This window comes from Melanotaenia boesemani, chromosome 6, assembly GCF_017639745.1.
Source record: "Melanotaenia boesemani isolate fMelBoe1 chromosome 6, fMelBoe1.pri, whole genome shotgun sequence".
Lineage (NCBI taxonomy): Eukaryota > Metazoa > Chordata > Actinopteri > Atheriniformes > Melanotaeniidae > Melanotaenia > Melanotaenia boesemani.
In genome coordinates, this window is record NC_055687.1 from 12,757,214 (window position 1) to 12,780,765 (window position 23,552).

At 39.9% G+C, this 23,552-nt stretch overlaps 1 protein-coding gene across 2 annotated transcripts in view; it reads left to right on the forward strand.

Annotated features, from left to right (window-relative positions):
* LOC121642035 (mannosyl-oligosaccharide 1,2-alpha-mannosidase IA) overlaps positions 1-19,444 on the forward strand; it is a 196,462-nt gene extending 177,018 nt beyond the window's left edge. Inside the window, exons 6-12 of one of the 2 annotated variants that reach the window (XM_041988500.1) lie at positions 2,693-2,819; positions 3,041-3,134; positions 6,563-6,678; positions 8,535-8,754; positions 12,525-12,697; positions 14,488-14,603; positions 18,060-19,444. In XM_041988500.1, the coding sequence (XP_041844434.1) occupies positions 2,693-2,819; positions 3,041-3,134; positions 6,563-6,678; positions 8,535-8,754; positions 12,525-12,697; positions 14,488-14,603; positions 18,060-18,201 (988 nt within the window). In that variant the 3' untranslated portion in view covers positions 18,202-19,444. The remainder of the gene's footprint in view (positions 1-2,692; positions 2,820-3,040; positions 3,135-6,562; positions 6,679-8,534; positions 8,755-12,524; positions 12,698-14,487; positions 14,604-18,059) is intronic. The other variant, XM_041988502.1, reaches the window with a different exon arrangement.
* Positions 19,445-23,552: the final 4,108 nt, after the last annotated feature.

The following is a 23,552-nucleotide window of genomic DNA, read 5'->3' on the forward strand; positions in this document are numbered from 1 at the left end:
GCCAAATGCAAGGAGGGCACGTCATCTGCAACCAAAGGCTTCACGCCACTGTGAAGTCCTAACAAGGTCCCTTCACTCTTTAGTCTTTATGACAGTTCAGTAACAATCTCAATAGTGGTCAGGTGAAAGCAACATCGTCCATGTACGTAGTCTGGAATTTTTTATTATTCAGTGTCATAATCGTCCTGATCAACCCAAATAAAACTACAAAAAATGTACTTTTTGAAACATTTGAGATCTGTGTCCAAACAAACAGAATGAATGAATTCCCACATACAATTCAGAAGTTTCCAGCTTTTTTTGACTCTTCCAACATTAATGTTCATTTTAGTTTCAACCAATGCAGCTGTTTTGAAATTAAAATGTGTGGATTTTCTTCTTGCTTTCTCCTGTTTTTGTTTCCCGTGAAATGCATGAATGAAAGTTAGAGATTTTTTTTGCCCAAACTGTTTTAAAATAGGAGATTCACTCAAACAGAAGAGTTTCAGTCTATAAAACTATAAAGCTGTGCAGCATTGATGTTTTATTTTAAAGTAGACCCCAGCGTGATTCTACAAAGTGTTTCTGAATTCAGATGTTGGGCAACATTTTCTTTTCTCTTAAGAACATAAACTTAAAGTTATCTCCCCGTTAGACATAAACAAATTGTACATGGTTAATTTATAATGCTTACACTGTCCTCTTAGAAATAAAGAAAAATAAATCTTAGTAAAGAAGTATTTACTCTTTCCAACAAAAAATAAAAGGGCTTGAATTGCACCGTCTAGCACATGTAAAGTAAATACAATTATTCAAACACCGTTTTCAGTCAGACTAAAAAATTAAGCTGAGCACAAGTGGCCAATTTCCTCCACACTGTGCATAATGCATGATATTGATTTTCAATTTTTCCATAATTTTTTAACACCTGATTATATTTCTGACAGCTGTGGAGAAGCATGCATTTATTAGGAGGTGAAAAGATTAATGGATGTTTGCCAGTGATGATTATCAGGCAGCAGTGATGCAGAGAAAAGCCCCCAATCCCATCCCTTTCCAAGCACACAAACACAACACCTGCTTCCCCACACCTCTGCACAGGTCCTCAGATTGATTCTTCTTAAAGGTGGAATCGGATATGACTCGAGTCAGTGCCACTAATGATGCAGCCCCCAATCCTTTAATGGGTGCATTCATCAGATTGTAAACACACCCTCCCCCCTTTGCTCTGCCACATCTCCTCACCCTCTTTACAGTTCAGCACAATTCATTTTCATATATCTGATATCCTACAACAACTCTAGAAGGTTATGTAAAGTTGTTGTAGTGCTCCACTTTCCTTATCTAATCCCATGTTAAGAGCAAGAGTGCAACACACATTAACTCACAATTAGATTTGACCCATGATTAGAGATGCACCGATTGCAAAATTCTTGGCCGATACCGATTTCCGGTTTTTGAGGGGGTCTGACCTGCCAAAACCGGTTTTACCGATACCGATTTTCTATCTAAGAAATCATTATAATCATACAATAGACACCATATTTACTTGGCTTGAGAATAAATTGTGCTTCGTCCTGGCACACGGTAAAATATGTCCAGATCAACGACATCTTTGTTTTGCTTTGGTTCAGTTTTGAGCTGTCCGCGTTGAGCTGCTGCGCATGCGTGTCAGCGTGACCTGCCAAAAACCAGAAATGACGACAGTGACCGGCCGGTCACCGATTGGGCCGATTGGATAGAAAACCAGCCTTTTTGATCGGCGGCCGATTGACCGGTGCATCTCTACCCATGATCCATTTAGTTGTATTTCTAGGTCATTTTTTAAAGCCATTATAAATACATTTAACGTAGCATCTGCTGAGTTTGAAGTCATTATTAATTAAACTTCAGAACAGTACAGAATAACCTCAATTGTCTTAAATTGACATCTTTTGACAAATTATTCTGGCGTGTCAGGCAACATCAAAAGTAATATTTTCACATTAAGCACAAATCTAGAAACATCCACACTTGTACAAGAAGCTAGCATTAAAACATCATCTAAACTGCTCAATGGCATTTTAGTCTCACAGCTGATCTCATAATGAAGAAGTCACCAACACCTGTTGTTTTATAAGTAACCTGAAGAATAGTTCATATGTACTGTAGTTAGTACTTCATGTTCTGTAACAACTGCAGTGAATGATTCTACACATATTAAACTATTTTGTTATCTAATATACAGTATCTGCTTATTTGTTGAGTATGCTTTAACAAATACAAGACTAAATGCTATGTCCACCACATCAACAGTGTAGGGTGAAGCTATTTACAGTAAATATGTGAAGGGTTGGATGTGTATATCTGCTGTGAGAACTGGGTCATAATGTTTCTATAATACAAAAGGATTTCCTGAAAAGTGGGGATTTTAAGAAGCTCCTTTATGCAAGTTTTTAGTTTAGCTTTCCAAATCCAACCCAGTGGCTGCTTTCTGTCCTACTTCTCACTTCACTCACTCACTCCAGTGAGCATTGAATCTCTCTGATGACACACGTCAATACAATGGCAGAAAACAGGAGACAAAACCAGGATGTATGTTGGAAAAGAAGCCATCCAGAAATGTGTGAAACCCAAACTCTGTCAGGCTTGCTCATCATTAGTTTTTATGACTGTATATGCTTATGTGTGAAATCCATGATACTTAGGTTCATCTTGTTTGTTGTCTCTGTTGCAGTGGCACCAGTTGGAGCTGGGGCTGGGCCTCAGCCGGGAGCAGCATCCTGGCTGAGTTTGGGACCCTTCACCTCGAATTTGTCCATTTGACCGAGCTGTCTAATAATCCCATCTACAAAGAGAAGGTTTAATATGTGGATCACATTTTAAGATTCACTTTGGTTCTACTGTTTATCAGTTAGCTCCCATTAGTCGGGACAGTAATGAAATTATATTTAATTTTAAGATGCTGGTGTGTCATTGTAACATTTCTTCTTACTACAACATATCTGAAAGGTGGCAACGCAACACAGGTTTGTTTTATGAAAGTATGGCAGTACTTAATGTAGATGACATGTCTTTGCAGGTGATGAACATCAGAAAGCTGCTAAATAAAATTGAAAAACCCCACGGCCTGTACCCCAACTTCCTCAGCCCAGTCAGTGGCAACTGGGTCCAGCGTAAGTAATGCAAATTATTAAATATTTATGAAATAATTCTTTAGTGTAGGGTTAACACTTTGATTTGTTAGAAAGTCTAAATGAGGGATCTTCAACTCCAGTCCTCATGAGCTACTGTCCTGCAGGTTTTAGATTTTTCCCTGGTGCAACACACCAGACTCAAATCACTGGGTCATTAACAGGCTTGTGCAGAGGTGTGTTATAGTAGGAGACATCTAAAACCCGCAGGACAGTAGCTCACGAGGACTGGAGTCGGAGATCCCTGGTCCAAATAAATTACTTTCTTACATTGTTTAAGAAAAGGGTGAAAACAAAACGCTGAAGTTAGTCTGTATCAGATGTACTTTGGAACGGTCAATGTACTTTTACCTTCAGTGTATGACAGTATTTGTGTTTTCATAGAGCGGGTCAAGATTACAAGCATGTGAGTTCATGTAACACTCAAACACCTGAACGACTTCAAGTCACCTCACGTGTCAAAGCTCTTTCAGCTGCTCCTCTGAGTCACCCACCCATCCTTTCATTTTTAATAACAGCCTCATACAGCAGCAGTGGCCATATGACTCATTGCTTTAGGTTATTGAAATGATAATGAATTCAATTACTTCAGGAAATTGGATTTATCCAATTTACCTGAAAGGTAGTGGAGAAAAAAAATCCAATGATAAGAAAAGGTGCTTTTCTGAATGATTTTAGTGACTAATTGTTGTGGATTAGCATGCAGGGAAGCAAAACTGTATATAAATGCAGACACAAAGAAAAGTAAGCTTTAGCTTCCCTCATTTGTCTGTCAAGGACAGAGATTTCAGAGCTGTGATAACCTCGTGGGAGACTTGAAACTAGACACCTGAAACTGACTTGAAAGACTGAAATTTGGAAACTAGTTTCATAATCTACAAAAGAAAGTTACATTAAGATAATTGGTCACGTTTTAAAAAAAAAACTCCCGTGGGCTCACAACCTGCAGGGGAGGGGCCATAGGGGTCGGGTGCAGGGTGAGCTGGGTGGCTGCCAGAGGCGGGGACCCTGGCGGTCTGATCCTCGCCTGCAAAAGCTAGCTTTAGGGGCGTGGAATGTCACCTCTCTGGCGGGGAAGGAGCCTGAGATGGTGCGCGAGGTTGAGCGGTTCCGGCTAGATGTAGTTGGACTCACCTCGACGCACGGCTTGGGCTCTGAAACCACTGTCCTTGAGAGGGGCTGGACCCTGTTCCATTCTGGAGTTGCTCCCGGTGAGAGGCGCCGAGCAGGTGTGGGCATACTCATTGCCCCCCGACTTGGTGCCTGTACGTTGGGGTTTACCCCGGTGGACGAAAGGGTAGCCTCACTCTGTCTTCGGGTGGGGGGACGGGTCCTGACTATTGTTTGTGCTTATGCACCAAATAGCAGTTCAGAGTACCCACCGTTTTTGGAATCCTTGGAGGGGGTGTTGGAGAGCACTCCTTCTGGGGACTCCCTCGTTCTGCTGGGGGACTTCAATGCTCACATGGGCAATGACAGTGAGACCTGGAGGGGCGTGATTGGGAGGAACAGATCTGAATCCGAGTGGTGTTTTGTTGTTGGACTTTCAGTGCTTTCAGTTTGGATAGGCCATGGAGAATGAATTCTGGACGGCCTCGAGGAGATTCTGGTCCACCATCGGGCCGCTCAGGAGGGGAAAGCAGTGGTCCGTCAACACTGTGTACAGTAGGATGGGGCTCTGCTGACCTCGACTCGGGATGTTGTGAGGCGGTGGAGGGAATCCTTCGAAGACCTTCTCAATCCCATCAGCACGTCTTCCGATGAGGAAGCAGAGTCCGGGGTAGCTTGTGCTGGCTCTCCCATCTCTGGGGCTGAGGTCGCTGAGGTGGTTAAAAAGCTCCTCGGTGGCAAGGCTCCGGGGGTGGATGAGGTCCGCCCAGAGTTCCTTAGGGCTCTAGATGCTGTAGGGCTGTCTTGGCTGACACTCTGCAGCATCGCATGGACATCAGGAACAGTTCCCCTGGACTGGCAGACTGAGGTGGTGGTCTCCCTCTTCAAAAAGGGGGACCGGAGGGTGTGCTCTAACTACAGGGAGATCACACTCCTTAGCCTCCCCAGTAAGGTCTATTCAGGGGTGCTTGAGAGGAGGGTCTGTCGGATAGTCGAACCTTGGATTGAGGAGGAGCAGTGTGATTTTCGTCTCGGTTGTGGAACAGTGGACCAGCTCTACACCCTCTTCAGGGTCTTTGAGGGGGCATGGGAGTTTGCCCAACCAATCTACATATGCTTTGTGGACTTGGAGAAGGCATTTGACAGTGTCCCCCGGGGACACCGGTGGGGGGTACTCCGGGAGTATAGAGTGCCGAACCGCTGTCCGGTCCTTGTACAACCGGTGTCAGAGCTTGGTCCGCATTGCCAGCAGTAAATCGTTTCGGGTGAGGGTTGGACTCCGCCAAGGCTGCCCTTTGTCACCGATTCTGTTCATAACTTTTATGGACAGAATTTCTAGGCGCAGCCGAAGTGTTGAGGGGATCCGGTTCGGTGGCCTCATGATCGGGTCTCAGCTCTTTGCGGATGATGTGGTTCTGTTGGCTTCATCGGGCTGTGATCTTCAGCTCTCACTGGAGCAATTCGCAGCTGAGTGTGAAGTGGCTGGGATAAGAATCAGCACCTCCAAGTCCGAAACCATGGTCCTCAGCCGGAATAGGGTGGAGTACTCTCTCCGGGTCTGCAATAGGGTCCTGCCCCAAGTGGAGGAGTTCATGTATCTCGGGGTCTTGTTCACGAGTGAGGGAAGGATGGAGAGGGAGATCGACAGGCGGATCGGTGCGGTATCTGCAGTGATGCGGACTCTTCATCGGTCTGTCATGGTGAAGGAGGAGCTGAGCCAAAAGGCAAAGCTCTCGATTTACTGGTCGATCTACGTTTCTTACCCTCACCTATGGTCACGAGCTGTGGGTAGTGACCGAAAGAACAAGATCACGAATACAAGCGGCCGAGATGAGTTTTCTTAGCAGGGTGGCCGGGCTGTCCCTTAAAGATAGGGTGAGAAGCCCGGTGATCCGGGAGGGGCTCAGAGTGGAGCCGCTGCTCCTCCATATTGAGAGGAGCCAGATGAGGTGGCTCGGGCATCTGGTCAGGATGCCTCCTGGACGCCTCCCTGGTGAAGTGTTCCGGACACATCCCACCGAAAAGAGGCCCCGAGGAAGACCCAGGACACGCTGGACTGACTACATCTCTTGGCTGGCCTGGGAACGCCTCGGATCCCTTCGGATGAGCTGGTGAATGTGGCCGGGGAGAGGGAAGTCTGGGTTTCCCTGCTTAGGCAGCTGCCCCCATGACCCACCTCCGGATAAGCGGCAGATGGATGGATGGATGTTTTGAAAAATATATGTTCAGTGCTTTTTAACACCTGTAAAAACTCATAAAGCCTGTGTGAAAACCATTTTCCCTACAATTTCCTTCTTTAGATCACGTTTCCATCGGCGGCCTTGGGGATAGTTTCTATGAGTATCTAATCAAATCGTATTTGATGTCAGACAAGACAGACGAGGACGCAAAGAACATGTACTACAGCGCACTAGAGGTATGGAAATCTTTGCTCCTGATGCACACACAGAAATGTGCTCGTTTGGGAATAGATCAGTTACATAAAATAATGATTACAATAATTTGCATCGGCTGTTGATGAACGAAGTGCTTTACGTTCAAGACAAATAAAAGGCCATAACCAAGAGAACTGAAAACATATTGTGAAGGATACACTTAAATCCTTTTCATGGAACTAGAATAATAAAGGACAATAACTCACTTTTGTTTTCATATTTTGCCAAACAGGAATCCACTGTTTGCTGAAAAAATCTGTGCAGATGAATCAGATGTGAGGGAAACTTGTATATAAATACACATATCCAGTATAAAATCTTAAGGAAGCCATTGAGATTTCCTCAGATATCACCAGAGGGTCAAGCCAGGGGTAAAACCACTAATTATAATTTCTCTCAGGTGTGACTTAGTGTTTATTGAAGGATCCTTTTGGTATTTGATTAAGTTATATGTTTAAACAGGGATTTAAGGTGAGGGCACAGCACAACTCATTATCTTTGCCTTTCACTTAAAACTAGAGATTAATTCAAATACAGCATTGAATGATAAACATTCTCTAATTATGCTAACCCATATTACCACTAACAGCAGCTAATTAGTTGGAAATCATCTGTCTGAAGGTTCAGGAAAATATAATTTATGAAAACATGGTATTTAAACATTTCCATACTGTATAAATTACATTATATTGTTTTCTGTTATTCCATATTTATCATCAGTGTATAGCATGCAGCAGACTCAAGAAGCACTGACGTGGGAACAAAATGTACAGAAAAAGGATATTTTTATTCAAAAGTTTATCCAGACTGTTCTTAAAGGAAAAATATATGCAATACCTTGGTTTGGGGTTCAGGAAAGTGATTTTTTTTTACCTGCTTTAGCATAATTTTTGTTCTTGTGTTGCTTTATTTTACAGACCAAAATGGAATAGCAAAAGGATAAATAATTACATCAGATGTTTTACAGTTTGTCTAATAAACATACAGCTGTTAACAGAAACAGATACACAATGGCAAAGAAGCAGAAATTTAGAAAATCTTAAAATTCTTCACCTAAATAAAAAGTGCATAAGTGGTGTCTATTATTTATAGAAAAGTAATCCATAGATTCTTCTAATGGTTTAAAACTCCTGGTACAGTAGCCTTGCATAGAAAGATACCTGGAGAATGAACATAGTTGTCAGGGCGTGTGCATTGCTATTCAGTCTTTTAGACAGGTTGAATCAGTAGCTACTACCACTGACATGGTGTCTTTTCAAAACTAATTGGAGAAGTTTAATGTATCATTTTAGTTTAAAGTTACTTGTTTGCAGCATCTTGAGGTTGTTGTAGGTCACAGTCTGGTCATCTGTAACTCTGTTTATCACTGGAGTTCCAATACACAAGTACTGCAAAGATCAGGACACTTTCAAGTAACATCCAAATCTTACAGCACCTAAAAACTCCACGTTACAGTAAAATCTTTATACTGTGCATCCATTACTCAAGTTATATAATTACTTGGTTTGACTTTTTTTTTATTTTATTATTTTGAACTATGGAGGGCACCATAACTCTATGCACAATGCTTCCTGGCAAGTGATGCAATGTGGCTGAACTCCAGAATTAATGTTATGGTCACTTTTGCCAATTAGCAGGAACGACTTTGGTAAAAACAGTGCATATATACCGGTGCATAATATATCTGTATGTGTAATGAATATATTACTAAACGTAATGTGCTTTATTGAATTCATAGCAGACAAAGAATGCATTTACATGATCATATTTCCCTTTAACTGGTAGACAAAAACAGTACACATTAGGACAAAAAGTTGCTGGCTCTGTGTTACTGCAGGCGATCGAAGCTAACCTGGTGCAGAAGTCACCTGGTGGCCTCACCTACCTGGCCGAGTGGAGGGGAGGAATCCTGGACCACAAAATGGGCCACCTGGCCTGCTTCTCTGGGGGAATGATTGGGATTGGGGCAGATGATGGAGCACCAGAGAAGAGGCAACACTACCTTGACCTTGCTGCTGAAATCACGCACACATGCCATGAGAGCTACACTCGCTCAAGTAAGTACTGTGCATACAGGCTTTGTTCTTTGCTTTAAAAAGCTGGACACAAGTCCATTAGGGTGGCTTCTATTGGTACACTCCCGCTCTTTAAATGTATTTATTTTACACATGGAGCAGAGAATTGCAGAGCTGTGCTCAAGTCCTGGCGGGTGGTGGGGCTTTATTTCTAACCTCAACAAACTTGTTCAACAAATAAATTTAAGACTCCATCCAACTTCAACACCAAAATTTTGCACTTGGGAAGGGTTTTTTGTTGTTAAAACAAACAAAAAAAAAACAGCATAGGTGTAGAAGCAGTGCACAGTTTGCAGTCAAGTTTCAGCATGAAACTGTAGAATTTCAGCAAAATACCTCAGCTGCTTCATTGGACTTTAAGAGGCTCCCTTTTGTCAGTTTGTGTTTTATTTTAGCCATTACTGAGCATTGCTTGCCAGAGCAACACAGCTAATTATCTACATTCTGTCTCTGTTTCTGCTTCCCTGTGGACTTGGGTGCAGAATCAACTTCTAAAACATAATATGAATCGATGCAGACAATTAGTGGAGAAATAGAGAGAAAACTTGTATTAAAAATAATCCAAGCTGACCCAACATTTAGGTTGCTGAACTCTAAAGTGGTTATAACTGAGTAGCAAATAACTGGTTGATTTCAAATATGAATTTTCATTTGGTGAATACATAATCCTGGAACAAACTGGAAAAAAATAACTTTACCAGTATTTTTTATATGTGTTGGTAGCAGAGGTAATAGTGGCACTTGGAGGCAGAAAACGGTGTCTACTAGAGCAATTTCGTAAATTAAAAGGGCCTTAGGCAATTTAATTGTGCCCTGACTCTGAAGGAGAAGCATTCAGTTGGTTTCTCCTCAATGGAGATACGACAGGTCTAATTAGAACCAAGTTATTTTCTAATGTCTCATGGCTGTAGGCAGCAAACATGGAGTTTCAGACTGTGTCCAATACTGCTAATCAAAATTAATAGTATTCAGTGGGAAGAAGGAGAGGGATAATCAAGTAGGGAAAAGTAAACAATGTTGCAGAAGCTCCATTTGCAAATTTGCTGTGGGTCCATCCACAGCAGATCAAGCATGGCAGCGATAACACGCCAAGAGAAAATGAAAGGGGGGTGGGAGAGTGAGAATGTCTGCTTACATGTTTTGAGGTTATTTCTTATGTCTTCCTTGGCATCTGTCCTGGCACTGACAATAATCTCCTCTGCTAATTTTTTTTTTTTGCCCCACACTGTTGGGTGGGCTGCAAAGATTCATCATTAACAGCTCCTTTGCCTTCACTTTTACATTAAGCCAATGTGACTCATCACATAACAGGTTCCTTGATGTGCTTTGAATACTTTTGATCTACAGACCCAAAAGGCTTCACTTTCATAGACTTCCACCAGTTTTTTTCTGAGCTCTTGGATTAGCTCTTGGCAGGAAATATGAAGTGAGGTTTGCTCTTCTGTGTGTGTAGAGTGGCTTGCATTTAGTTGTCTTTAATATCACTAACATAAGAGTTTGCACAACGATGCTCCTATAGATCTCTGTCATCTTCACAGCTTTAGTCTTATGGGGAAAGAGCAGCAGGAAGAAAAGCTAATACTGTTGAGATGTACAGTGGCCCACTTTATTTTCATTACAATTCAAATGGATTGTTGAAGTGAAGTAAAAGTAAAACATCAATAAAACTATTAAATATCAAAACTTTCAGACAAGCATTAACCTGTTCAGTCTTGACCTTTTGAAGGGGAAATACTGAAATCAAGTAGCAGCTAATAAGACTGATTAAATGTCTCATAGTCATGAAGTCATTTCCCATCTTGCTAAGCCAGAGCTCTTTAAAGCTTACAGACTTCACTTTCTAGAAATTTGCATTTCAAACTTGCAGCTATTTGAATGGTTGACTTGAGGATTTCCAGGCATCTATTATCCACATTTATAAAGTAATTTCCTTGACACCTCTTTAATTTTTTATAAGATTTAGACATATGCAAGCTTATTTTGTATAAACCCAGATTGGTGAGAAGATAATGTAGTCAGTCTAAATGCATTTTGCTTCAAAGTTACTGTTCAGTTCCCAAAGAAGCAAATCAGATATTTCCACAGTGAAGTGACAGCAGAACATATTGGTGTCATGGTATATACTGTCGTAGTTTAAAAACTGATGATTTTCATGTTTTGTACCATATCATTAAAGGGGCAATAAGCTAAATCGTTTCACCCCAAGGCTACCTCTTCCCCCCACTTGCCTTGTTCGCAAACTAAAGTGCAAACACATTGAGCAAAGCAATAGAATGAAGCAACTTAAAACATTTATGTAGTTACTTACTGTCCAGCAGAAGAGCTAGCTTCGAGTCAAACTGTAGCTTCTTTAGCTCTCGCAGTGCTTTCCTCTTTGAAAATACAAGGCCAATGTTAATCTGGGTTATGTCCATTTCTCTATCCGACAACTTTGTCAACGACTATTGTTTGTTTTTTTGTTTGTTTTTGTTTTTTTTTCTCGAGATAACATGGGTTCCTGGTAGTCTTTGGGTCAATGCTTTGTTCTCTCCGCCATTTTGCTTAGAAAATATGCGCTACATTGCTCGCTGGCTGAAGCCTTTTATAGGGAGGGAGGACCGAGGGCTCAGAGAGAAGGGAAGAGGCGACGATTAACATAAACGTACATAAACGTACATGAACGCACGACCAGACCGGCTGGTAAACACTTGGCTGGAGATCAACACAGTGAGATGGTGTGTGACGTCATGCTATACTTTCAGATGAAATTACACCTCTAGTTCTTCACATAGCTATTTTTTTAATTCCTCCAATCTAGAAATGATGAATTCCCACTTATTGCCCCTTTAATTATTCATTAAATTAAGAAGAAAAATAAGATTTTTGTTGCACCCGCACAATTGAATTATTACCTTTAATTCTTTATTCAATGGAAGCTTTAAAATGTTTAAGAAGTTAGACAGTAAATATTATAGCATGTAAAAAAATCTGTATTTCTAATTGCTTCTGTTACTGTTCTGTAGCTCTTCCTCTCCTGTTGTCCCTTTTGGGGTAACCTTCTTGTTAAGGGCAGCATAAATTAGACTGAAGTGAAACAGGCTTTAACCTACTGTTTCTGTACTATTTGCTCCTAATTGATGCTCATCAGCTAACAGCTTATCTTCCAACTGACCAACAGGTTGTCTGTTTTCACTATTATCATTTTATACAGTGTCTGATGAATAATGTATTCTTTGGGTTTGTGAGGAACACTAAACCATTTAGTGCTTTGATGTTTCCTTTTGTGTTGCATGTTTACGTGAACACTGTAATGAGCCAGCTGTCCAGGGAGCCATGTTGTCTTCGGTTACTTTTTATTTCAGGCTAGTTTTCTTTTCCAACTGGCTGCAGCTACTTGCAGACCTATAGTGACTTTCTTCGTCTAAACACACACCTAGGACAAGGAAAGAAAGTAGTCTCAGCCAATAGCAGGAGGGGGTATTTAAGCAGATTTCAAAATTTTTGATGTTGTTATGCCAATTCTCCTGTTCTGACCTTGGCAAGAACACTCCTTTGTTCAGTAAAGTCTTTTTCCCCACAAACTGTTGCTAGAAAAACAATCAAAGACAACATGGAGAAGTTGGGAGGTCCAAAGCCTTTCAAAACAACTGATAAGCTATTGTTTCATTTAAGTACAAGCCCTTTTACATTAAAACAATTTATTGCATCTAAACCCATATTTCTTTCCTTTAGCAAAAAGAAATGATCTTTTCATTTTTCTCTTTTTCTGTCAGACACTAAACTGGGACCTGAAGCGTTCAGATTCGACAGCGGAGCTGAAGCTACAGCAACTAGACTCAGTGACAGATATTACATCCTGCGACCAGAAGTCATCGAGAGCTACATGTACATGTGGAGACTAACCCATGACCCAAAGTACAGAGAGTGGGGCTGGGAGGCTGTTGAGGTGAGATCATCCATACACCATCATTACTCATGTTACTGACTTGAATGTAAGATGAGCACCCCTGAGGGTCAAACGGACCTCTATCAAAGCATAATTTAAATCCCAAATGAATTTATTATATCCAAGTGCATTTTCATATTAGAGAAACCTGAGACCAATTATACTGCGTACACATCTACATTTCCATTATTTCTGAGGGTACATCTGATTAGGTTAGATTAACACAGATGGGAAGCTGCTGACCTGACTACAAGCTGAAAACACGCCCACAGTACTGGCAATATTAACCCCTTAAGACCAGATGCAATGCAAGCATGCTGTATATGATGTCACTGTTTTTAAGATGCATGGTCAGTTATATAAATTTGAAAAATATTCATGGACAGGAAGTCTAAAGGCAATAATTCAAAACAAAGTAAGTTTACAGCACTCAAGTCTTAGTTCTATCTGTTTGAGTGCCTGACAGTGAAAGCTCTTGATAGTGGTTCTCAAGGTTATCGTAGAACTCAGATTTTCTTAAAATGCTTTTTTGTGTGGGTGTTACTTTATTTTTTTCCTTTTTATCTATAATAGCAACAATTTGCAGTGTCACTGGGGACATGTGCCAAACTATTTCCAATATAAGACGTCTTAATATGCTGTAGTTACGCACCATCATTATGTGACCATTATGTGAAACGTGTATATACAACAGTTGGAGCTGAATACAGCTAAAAGCAGCGGTGCAGGAAACTTGTTACATGCTTTTCATTTTCATAATTCCCTGCGAAAAATATGGTAAAAACACAACCACACTGTACACACAAAACTTCTCACTGAAGTAATAAAATAAAAAAGTCTCCATCATGTTGTTGTGGTGATCATCATGCTTAATGATTTCGTTTAGTGGCTTTAGATTTTTTTTTAACACATTATGAACAGACCTAAATAACTGAACAGCAAAAAAAAAACACTAACACACACTTATGTCCAGTTCAAGAATAATTTCATGTTACATTTAAGTGGGAAATGAGTGTACAGTGTCATTCTTTGCCTTACACTCTCCCTCTTGTGACCTGGATTCTCATTTCCTAGGCTGCACTCACCTATTACGTCAAGCCCCTTTAACACCCTCAATTACCCTCCACCAGCTTCCCTGATATCCTGTGGCACTATACATTAGTTGCTAGATCAAGAAGCCCTACTAGCAGGAGATGAAAGCTGTGCAGACATCACCGTTATTAATGTGGCAATAGACAGGACATTAAGTGTGGTAAACTGAGGGCTGGCGTGATAAGAGTTAGCATTAATTTAGCCCAGAAGAGGAGAGATCAGGCTGATGAGTTTGACGGGCCTGTAATTATCGGGCACAAAGGTTGGAAGCAGTGCACAACACTTGTGCTCAGGAACATCAAGCATTAACACGTCAGGATCTTTGTTAATTAGCACGTATTAGCCAGCCCTTTGTAGCTGGGGTAATAATGAACTAATCCGCTTGGCTAGCTCAGGTGCTCTCCTCTCGCCCTCATCAGATTTGCCATTACTTGTTAATTTTGTGGCTGAAGGGCTTTACATTTTTGTTTAGGTTTACATGGATGTTGTTATTGAGCAAAGGATTTGCTTTTTTCCACCAATATCAACACAAAAAGTTTTTGCTCATATTCTCTGATTTCTAATGCAGTTTGTGATGAAAGCTCATTCAATAAAAATGCATGAATAAATAAAGTATTATTTATAAATTTGTACAGTAAAACTGGAAGTGGTCTTTGCTCTCATTTATGCCTGCCCTCTTCCTCTTTGCTTCATGTTAGGCACTGGAACAGCACTGCAGAGTGGAGTCTGGCTTCTCTGGGATCCGTGATGTTTACACCATGACAGTCAGCTATGATAACATGCAGCAGAGCTTCTTCCTCTCAGAGACACTAAAGTAAGTCCCATTTCTCATCTACATCCTGGCTGCTGAAAGAAATGGCTTTCTAAAATCTGCATGCACAAACCATCATCACCATGAAAGCAACACAAGGTCCGATACTGAACGCTGGGGATTCATCTCTGCCTATTATCTGTTCTGCCTGTGAAGCACAGTCATGCTGAGAATGATGCACAGACGCTGTTTCCGCTTTAGAAGTGATTCCAGTCACGCTTCAAACTGCATACTTTCCACCCATCGAGTAAACAGGGATGGTGACAGGACACCTTAATTTTTCCTCTCCTTTTTGGTACATTTAGCAATGCAAATCATTTAATCATTCACATTGTGTGCCAGCATATAGGTGATAAAAGCCAACTTTTTTTTTCAAGTCAGGGTCATTCAGAATCTTTCAGGTCAGCAGGCAGAAGGAAGCACTAATGCCCCACTCAGTGTTCGACTATCCCTGATGTGAATCTTTAAATATGAAGCGACTAACTATGACAAACAAAAGAATCCCTGTTGGTGAATAATTTAGCTGTTCCAAGTAGGAGCAAAGTATTGCAGCATGAAAGTTGTGTAGCTGTAGCAATATTGTGGTATAATGACTACTGCAAAAACACAAGAAGGCAACTGTAATGGAAAAACAACATAAGGTGACTTTGTTGAAGGATGACAGGGCAATTATTATGACTCATTCGATCTCATCACAAAGCATATTGTTTACTTGTTTCAGATGCAGTGAAATGAGATACAGCCTCTCATTGTGACAGTAGATTTAATAAACCTTGATCTTAGAAATGGTGTTTGGGGGTGGAAACTCAGAGGCTTATTATGAATTTTGATTCGTTACATTTAGTTTATTTTCCGACTACTGATTAACTGTAATGTACTGTGTATTAACTTACACCTTGGGCCATCCAGCTACCTACTCACCAGGGGCCAGATGCATAGAACTGTGTATGCACAAACCCGATCATTTCCACGACGATCCCTAATAGTCGCCATAATGGAAGCAACAGTAAAGAACAAGGTGTACTCATCAGTGGAGAGAAAATAAAATCTGTTTTATGTGGTGCTCTCAGTTCAGAAATCATAAGCAGAACAAAATAACAGCGCTGAGCGTACAGAACTGGCAGCTTCTGCTTTATGTGCATTTAATGAGCGTACAGTATACAGCCCTGGCCTTAAGCAGCATCTGAGCCATCTAGAAATAACTGCTCTTATTACACAGCTTTCTTCGTCAGGTCTTCCACAGTCATTACAAATGTTACATCATTCAAACTTAAACATATAGCATCACTAGCAATCTGGTGAAATAGTTTTTTTTGTTCATTTTCTCTCAAGATGTCAAAAAATGTGTTCATGTAGTAAGAATAAAAAAGGTTTTTGAAACTGGCCCCTGAGGTGCCTCCATTTAAATAATGAGGTTTCTGCTATGATGATAATGACGTAATTGATCCTTTTGAGAAATGTGCCTTTTTTTCTTGCTGCAACATGAATATAAAGGTGACTACAAGAGATAAATGGGTAGCCTGATTCTGCCCAACACTGACAAAATCTTTTGTAGCGTCACATGTTAATATGAAATATTCATATTTTGTAAACCTCGAGGCACCACCCTTTTTTCTTGGCTTAACGGTAAACCATGATCTAACCAATATCGTTAAATAAATCAGTCTCAAGACACTAATTCAACTAGTTCTTTGTGTGCAGTGACTTTAGATCTTGCATAGGAAATATGCAGAAAATCAAACCCAAACATGAACTATGGGCATGAAACAGTTACATGAAATTTTATGGTAAACAATGAAGATGAGGCGACTAATTATTTTTTGACTATTTGTACCGTTATGTTCAAAGTCGAAAAAATAGGAGTAATGTCTCAACCAATCTGGAAATTTGGTTAGAAGCTAGTTAACATTAATTTACTCCTAACTGAAACTCCTAATAGAAATTTGGATCTGTTATCAGTAAAAAACAAGAAGCTGATCCCTATCTGATTGTAGCTTAAGTAGAGTTGCTGAATTGCTGTTGTAGGGACACCCAACTATTGATAGTATTTTTATTTTTTTATCCTACTTTGCATTGTTGAATTGGGCATAACAAAGCCAGATGTCCAAACAGGAATCAAGGTATCTCTCAAAAGTTTGGCGTTTGCTGTCAAACTTTAACTTTGCTCTGGTGGAGTAAACTCTGCTTGGCTTTTGAAAGTTTACTAAAAACAGTAAAAATGAAAAATAAAATCTATCTCAGACTGACTAGAAAAGCTTACGCTTGTTGCTTAGCAACAGAGTACTTCCTGGTTTAAGGTATAAGCAAATAAATCAAACTAAAAAAACGGCTCCAAAAATGGGCCAGACCAACAGTTACTTCAGTTCAGACTTTAAACTGATGCTAACATCTTTATGTCCTGGTTAATTCTCTTCTTTGATTCCAAAGTCCATTAGTATCTTTTATGGGTTCAGGGCGGATCCTACGACTTATAGCCAATCAAAGTGCAGGAATTTTGGCACAGAGATGGAGCTAACTGGAAAGGTTGGGGGTTTATGATTTTCTCGGCTGTGGATTTAATATCAGACTTTCATACTTTGGGTAAGGCTTATTCCACCACTCAATATTCAACAATCACTTATCTAAATGAAAATCAGTTCACAAGTAGAAGATTAATGATCATTATTTAAATATGACTGTATAAAAAATGCATCTTACTGTATAATTATAGGAAATGAATTGTCCACATCAACTACGTTATATCCACAAAAGGAATTTAGCTTGTCTTATGATGTTTGGTCAGTTATTAGCATGTCTATCTGTCCCAGTGGTCATAATTTTTTTTTACTTTTTCACAGAAAAGAAAGGCTAAACTTTTGTACAGTATATCACAGAATCGTGAGTGAAGGGTCTGATCTTAGTAATAGACTAAAACAAAGTAAATACACACATTTAAAACAGTTATGATGACAGTATTAAACCCACTTTTTTTTTCTAAAGATTCTTTCTCTGAACTTTGAGCCCAACAGTCTTTTCTTTGTCTGAGCTGTCACTTTAAGCAGGATGTTAAAAAGGTGATGCTAGTATGATGATTTACAAGTTATTTTGGAGAGAAGGAAGAGAGTCTTGTATTTTAAAGGCTACCAACCAAAAAGGTGATAATTCCCAGGTTTCGGTTTGAAGCTGGTCCTTTTGGTACAAGGCAGAGAAAGAGCCTCTTAATGTTAATACTTTGGGCCATTTGGGGGTTTGTTAGTTCAGCCATAAAAACTTAGTGTTTCTTGGCCCAGAGGAATTTCCACTACACTTTCAAACTAGCTCCATGCAGCACTTTTTAGACATTAAATACATATTAAGGATTTGTGTTACTCTGTTAATGTTCCCCATGGAATAACAAAAAAAAGCCCATCACCACAGGCTAAATACATGCTAGAGTAGCAGCTGCTGTGATTTTGACTAATCATACTTTTGTTTGCTTAGGTATCTGTATCTGCTCTTCTCTGATGATGACCTTCTCTCTCTGGAGGACTGGGTGTTTAATACAGAAGCCCATCCGCTGCCCATCATCCGCAAGAGCTGCCTGCAGGATGAAGCGACACAGGATAACACAGCCTCTGCGTAATGCTCAAAAACTGAGACAGTGCAGATGAGTCTGCACAGTTAATGTGCACAGATTCACACAAAAAAAATTGCTAACACCAATTCAGTGCAGGTTCAGTCTTTTCAGGAGTGTGTTACTGACTTTCAATTCCTTTCCAGTAAGGGATGTTGTCGTTTTACGCTGTGATTGTATATTCTTACGCCGGGGTTACTTATTGCTGGCACTTCTATTTTGTGGACAATCAAAGCAAACATGACTTTCATGAAAAGATACCTTTTTTCTTTCCTTCTTTCCTCTGTGAGGAAAACAATATAACTTACAGACCCAAATGTATGGGAGGAGGTTTGAGCTATTGGGCCATACTGTCAGAAAGAGAGAAACGTATAGAATACCACTTTAGTTTTTGTTTTTTTTTTATTTTGAGTGGCAAATTATTCCCTTTGATCTTGTTATTGCAGTTTTTCCTTTGTGAGTACACTGTTTGACCAAAGGTTTTCTTTGCATTTCCCTCTTTTGAAGTTAAGTGTTTTTGTTGAATTTGATGGGAGATTAAAATTTCCAAAATGAATTAAATAGATTAATGTACAAACATGAAATGTGACTCTCAAATTCACCTCTTAACTCATTTTGATGTCATGTTTCTTACTGAAACAAGTTTGAATGAATTTTTTAAAGGTTGGAGATGTCAGGCAAGCAGTTATGTCTTATGCATCCAGGGACCTTTTTTTCTTCAACAGTGCTTTCTCAGTCTTCTAAGCCTTTCACATCAAAACAGAGAACTCTGTCCTTTCACTGTAATACTGTGCAAGCATAAAGGAAAGGACACATCTGCTAGCCAGCTTAAAATGGTTTTTTTCTCTTTCGGTTGTTTTTCTGCTTCGCCCTGCCTTCACATGTGCACCTCTACGCCTGCAGAGATGATCATTTATTTTCTCTTCTATCGCTGCTCTTCTGCACAGTTATGGAGCGAATGTGCTGTACATACAGATGCAGTGAGTGACACCAGTGTGAATTTATAACTTTAGACTTTTCTTTCTTTACTCTTCTTTTCTAAAACTTCAGTGGTTATTTTTTCTGGGTTCTCTTTTGATTTTGCTTCCCTCAGGTGTTTAAGTGAAAAAAAAATCTAAAAAGTTCTGATTTTATGTCTAGTTCTTGCTGATATTAATTGTTATTACTTATTCTTACTGTTTGATTTAACTTTAATTGTTGAATATTTTCAAATAATGATAAAGACCTGTGCAACTTTGTACATTTAAAACAATCAGCTGTTGTGTCTTTATTTTTACCATTTCAGATGTTTAGAAAGCCTTAAAAAATACACAGACATATCCTACTTGCTGCTGCATTGGTTTTTCCAGTGACTTTTAATAGCTGGAGCCCACAGTAATTTATTCATAAGGGACACACCTTGAGTGAAAAATACACAAATACATTTGACTCGTCTGCTGTTTACTTTTGATTCAGCATTTTTTAACAGGAAGTTAATGACAGATTGAATTAAAATGGGACCTCCAACAACCATGACTACAAAATGAATAAAGGGGTTCACCTGTTGCCCCTCTTTCAATGTCTCAACCTAACAAACCTTAGCCTTAATATCACCTCCTCCAAATGATCCCACTGTGATCTTAATCCTGATGTTAGGGTTTTAGCTAGAGGTGATTTCAAATTAACTTTTAAGCATGCATTATTGGATATAAGTAAATGTCACCCAACTTGCACCCTTCAGCTATACCATGATAATGAAAGGGGGGCAAAAAAATCAAAAGGGCCAAACACATAGCTTCATACGTGAGCTCTATCGAGGAGAGGACCTGAGACAATCAGTGAACAGAAAAAACAAAACACTAAAAATAATCCCCTCCTCTCTTTTTGTTCATATTTACTGCCCCATAATTCCCCAACAAACCAAATAAATAAATGACATGACTGCTGTCTGACTTGGCAAAACCTCCAGCTGAAGTGTAATGAAGTGGGAAGAGCTATCTGACTGTCGGTTCTCCTCCAGCTGTCTCAGCTAGAACAGCAGTTTTACAGAGAAAAACTTGCATGTCATGGATATCTGGTTCAAAAATTAACAGCACAACTTTCATGTAAAATCAACTTTTCTTGGGGTCCGTGTCATATCTAGATACTTTCTCCATGAGGGAAATTTAAATGTCCAGCAGCTCACAAATATACGATTTTGTACAATATTTATGAGTTAGAGAAGGGTAAAAGTATGATTTTTTTTTTCTATGTGGAAAGTCTTACTTTTCAGAAAGACTCGTTTGTGAATTCACCTGAGTTATAGAGAATAAAAAGAATTGTAGGGGGGGACAAAAAAAAAAAATCAAAAAAAAAAATCGCCATTTTGGGTGTACCCAGCATCTGTGAACATCAGTTCAGCAGTGGCTCTCCTGTGAAGCCACAATATGAATTTGGTTCCAATTCAACGTTTTTTCTCACTAACACTTTACCGTAAAAACTTTCAAACCTCTGGCCCTTAAGGGTTAAACTCTTTTAAGTTTTGGAGTCTTTGCTTCCTGACCAGATGCTTGTATCTGTCGTGGTGCTTCGTTTCAAAGTGTCTTCTAACGTTGTATTCTTTCATTACAGCCTCACTGTCTCCACACAGGAGACACAGCTTTGTTCTTTACATCATACATATTCACTGTTTTCAAAGTCTGCTTTTCCTTTAGCCATTTCTGGGGAGAGGGGTTGTTGACAAAGATGAGTAGCTCCGTCAGGCTGCTAGAGAATGAGCGAAGTGTGCGCTTGCAGGCCGTTATTGACGCACCAACGTACCGGCTCTAATAGTGATTAGATATGATCATGTGGGCCAAAAATAATTCATTCATGGGCCGGATGTGGCCTGCAGGCCTCGAGTTTGACACATGTGCTCTATACCAATCAAATTCATGCATGTGTACTTGGATGTCTCACTTTTGAAGCTAAAGCAAAATTTGCTAAAAAAAAAAAAAAAAAAAAAAAAAAAAGACATCAAGCAGCACATCAACACAGAAGATGGTCCTTGTCTGAACATGACCACCTCCTGTTGCTGATGTGTTGAATTAGTGTTAAACGGGTTGCTTTCAGCCTTTTTTCCTCCCATGTATTGTCCCATGGCTGTCCAAACAACTGCTGCAACCGAAGTAAGTTGGATTAGAAAGCAGCTCTCTATTTTTGAGACAACTAAAGGCAAATAAGGTAACAAGAACAAAAAGAAAGCCAAATAAAATAACACAAAGCATCATTATTGCAGAAATTTCACTGTGATAAATTACTGTTTCCCTTGACCTTCTGTTGGCCTTAATTACAGTGTATAGTAAAACTGATTTGCATTTTATAGACTGCGTAGTTTCCATTTCTGCAGTGCTGTTAAAGTTGTTAGACAAAAAAAAAAAAAGAAAAACATTTTCTTTTAAAGTTTCTTTGATGGGGAGTTTTATGAGATTTATTCGTAGTCAGTGTGTTACCCTGCAAACAAAAGTGGATTCCTGCTTTGGAGAAGCACACGGGTATACTGGCACAGGCATGCTTTTCTTTTTTCCAGTCTATTTCTTTTGCCACCTTAAGGCCCATTTATGCTCCCTTACGTATGTAAATAGCAACAACCGTTTTCATATGTCGCCGTCTTATTACTTCCATGGGTCTTTTGTTTTGCCATGGTTGTTAAGTCAATTCCTCCACTAGTGGGCAGTGCTGAGTTCAGAGTTCGTTCCTGCGACATGCTAGTTTCAGACACCGTTTATTGTTGTCTGTTTATTGGTACAAAATTTTTTCCAACTGCCCAACACACCCTAAAGTCTTGTGCAATTTCTACAGTTGTCATCTTCATTCTTCTTATATATATATATATATATATATATATATATAAATTTATTTAGTTTTTTTTCCTGTCTAGCATCATAGCAAGCAAAATGATAATCTGATTGTTGTATCGTGCTGAACAAATTTGCTCTGCCAAGACAAAATATACATAATATGTATAATATGTATATATAATATCTAGACCTTTCTACTAAGGATGACCACGACTAACTGATCAGTCTGTGGTTTTTTTTGTTTTTTTTTGTTTTTTTTTAAGTTGACTTTTTGTTTGGACGAGAGTTATGTGTCAATGTGCAAGGACATGGTGCTGTTTACAGTGCTGTGTAAATAAAAGACCACGTGGCCCCTTTAAGGTCGAGCTAGAAAGAGCGCTGCACAGCCTGTCAGCTGATATGACTCGTAGTGCAGGTCTGAAGGCCAAGTTCCACCAGGTGTGTGTGTGCTGTGTTAAGGCTGAGGCCTCCGCACCTATTTGTGGCCATTTTAGTAAATGGTTTGGTTTACACAGGGTACGCCGCGGTGCATGTCAGAAGCTTCCCAGAAACGCTTTGTTGTGGCTTTCCACTAAATATATGTGGCGAGTTCATTTTTAACAGAGCACACGTCCAGAACGCGTCAAGCTCAGCAGTTCCGATAGGGCTACACAGGAAATCAGACATGGAAGCGCTGTAAAAGCTTCAGGTAATTTTCAAAATAAATGACGCCGTGCCGATTTTTGCTCACTGAACCACGTAAACATTGCAAACATTGGTCAGTGTGTCTCAGTTTTCTTTTATCTTAATCTTTGTTTTGTTTTTTTTGTTTTTTTACATCATGGACAACAAGATGTTTGTCCTGGAAGTGGAGAATCACAAGATTCTCCTGTGATTTTTGTGATCTCGCAGATCCAGCTAGGCAGACTGCACTGGTGGATTCTCTGCGTCCAGCATGCTGCTGGTGTGAATTGACCTGTCGCAGAGGTGGGAACGAAACCGCGGCACAGTCAGAATGCTGTGCTCATGCACATGGTGAAAAATGGGGGTCATTCAGAGCGGGGAGATGTCGTGGCAGAAAAAGAAATTGTTTAGTGGCTACCAACTTTAGCAATAAACACCACACAGCTCTACTAGTTACAGCAGAGTCCTGCATCTGCTTCAGTGCTGCCAGGTAAAGTGAAGGGAGTTCACCCTGAAGCTTGCTGCTGCTTTACCAAGGAGTAATCTCCTCACCTCTGCCTTCTGAGCTTGGTTTGGAGACAAAAGCAGGCAGGTTTAACAGCTATTTCTGCCGGAGTTTTAATCGATAATGGATAGTGGCAATAGACAAGAGCAGCACGGTTACTAATATGTCACAGAAATGCTAAAAGCCAGACAGAAAGACAAGGAAAAAAAACTGGTTTTGTTGTTGCTGAATGCTCCTGTGGGCGCACATACAAATAATGTCCCATCTTTTACAATTTGCCTTTGGAGATAAAGTATTCTTTTTCATTTAATTATTGATGTCATGATGGCGTCCCAACTAATCAATTGTGAAATGCCTGACTAGTCAACTTGACAAATGGATTAATCATTAAAAAT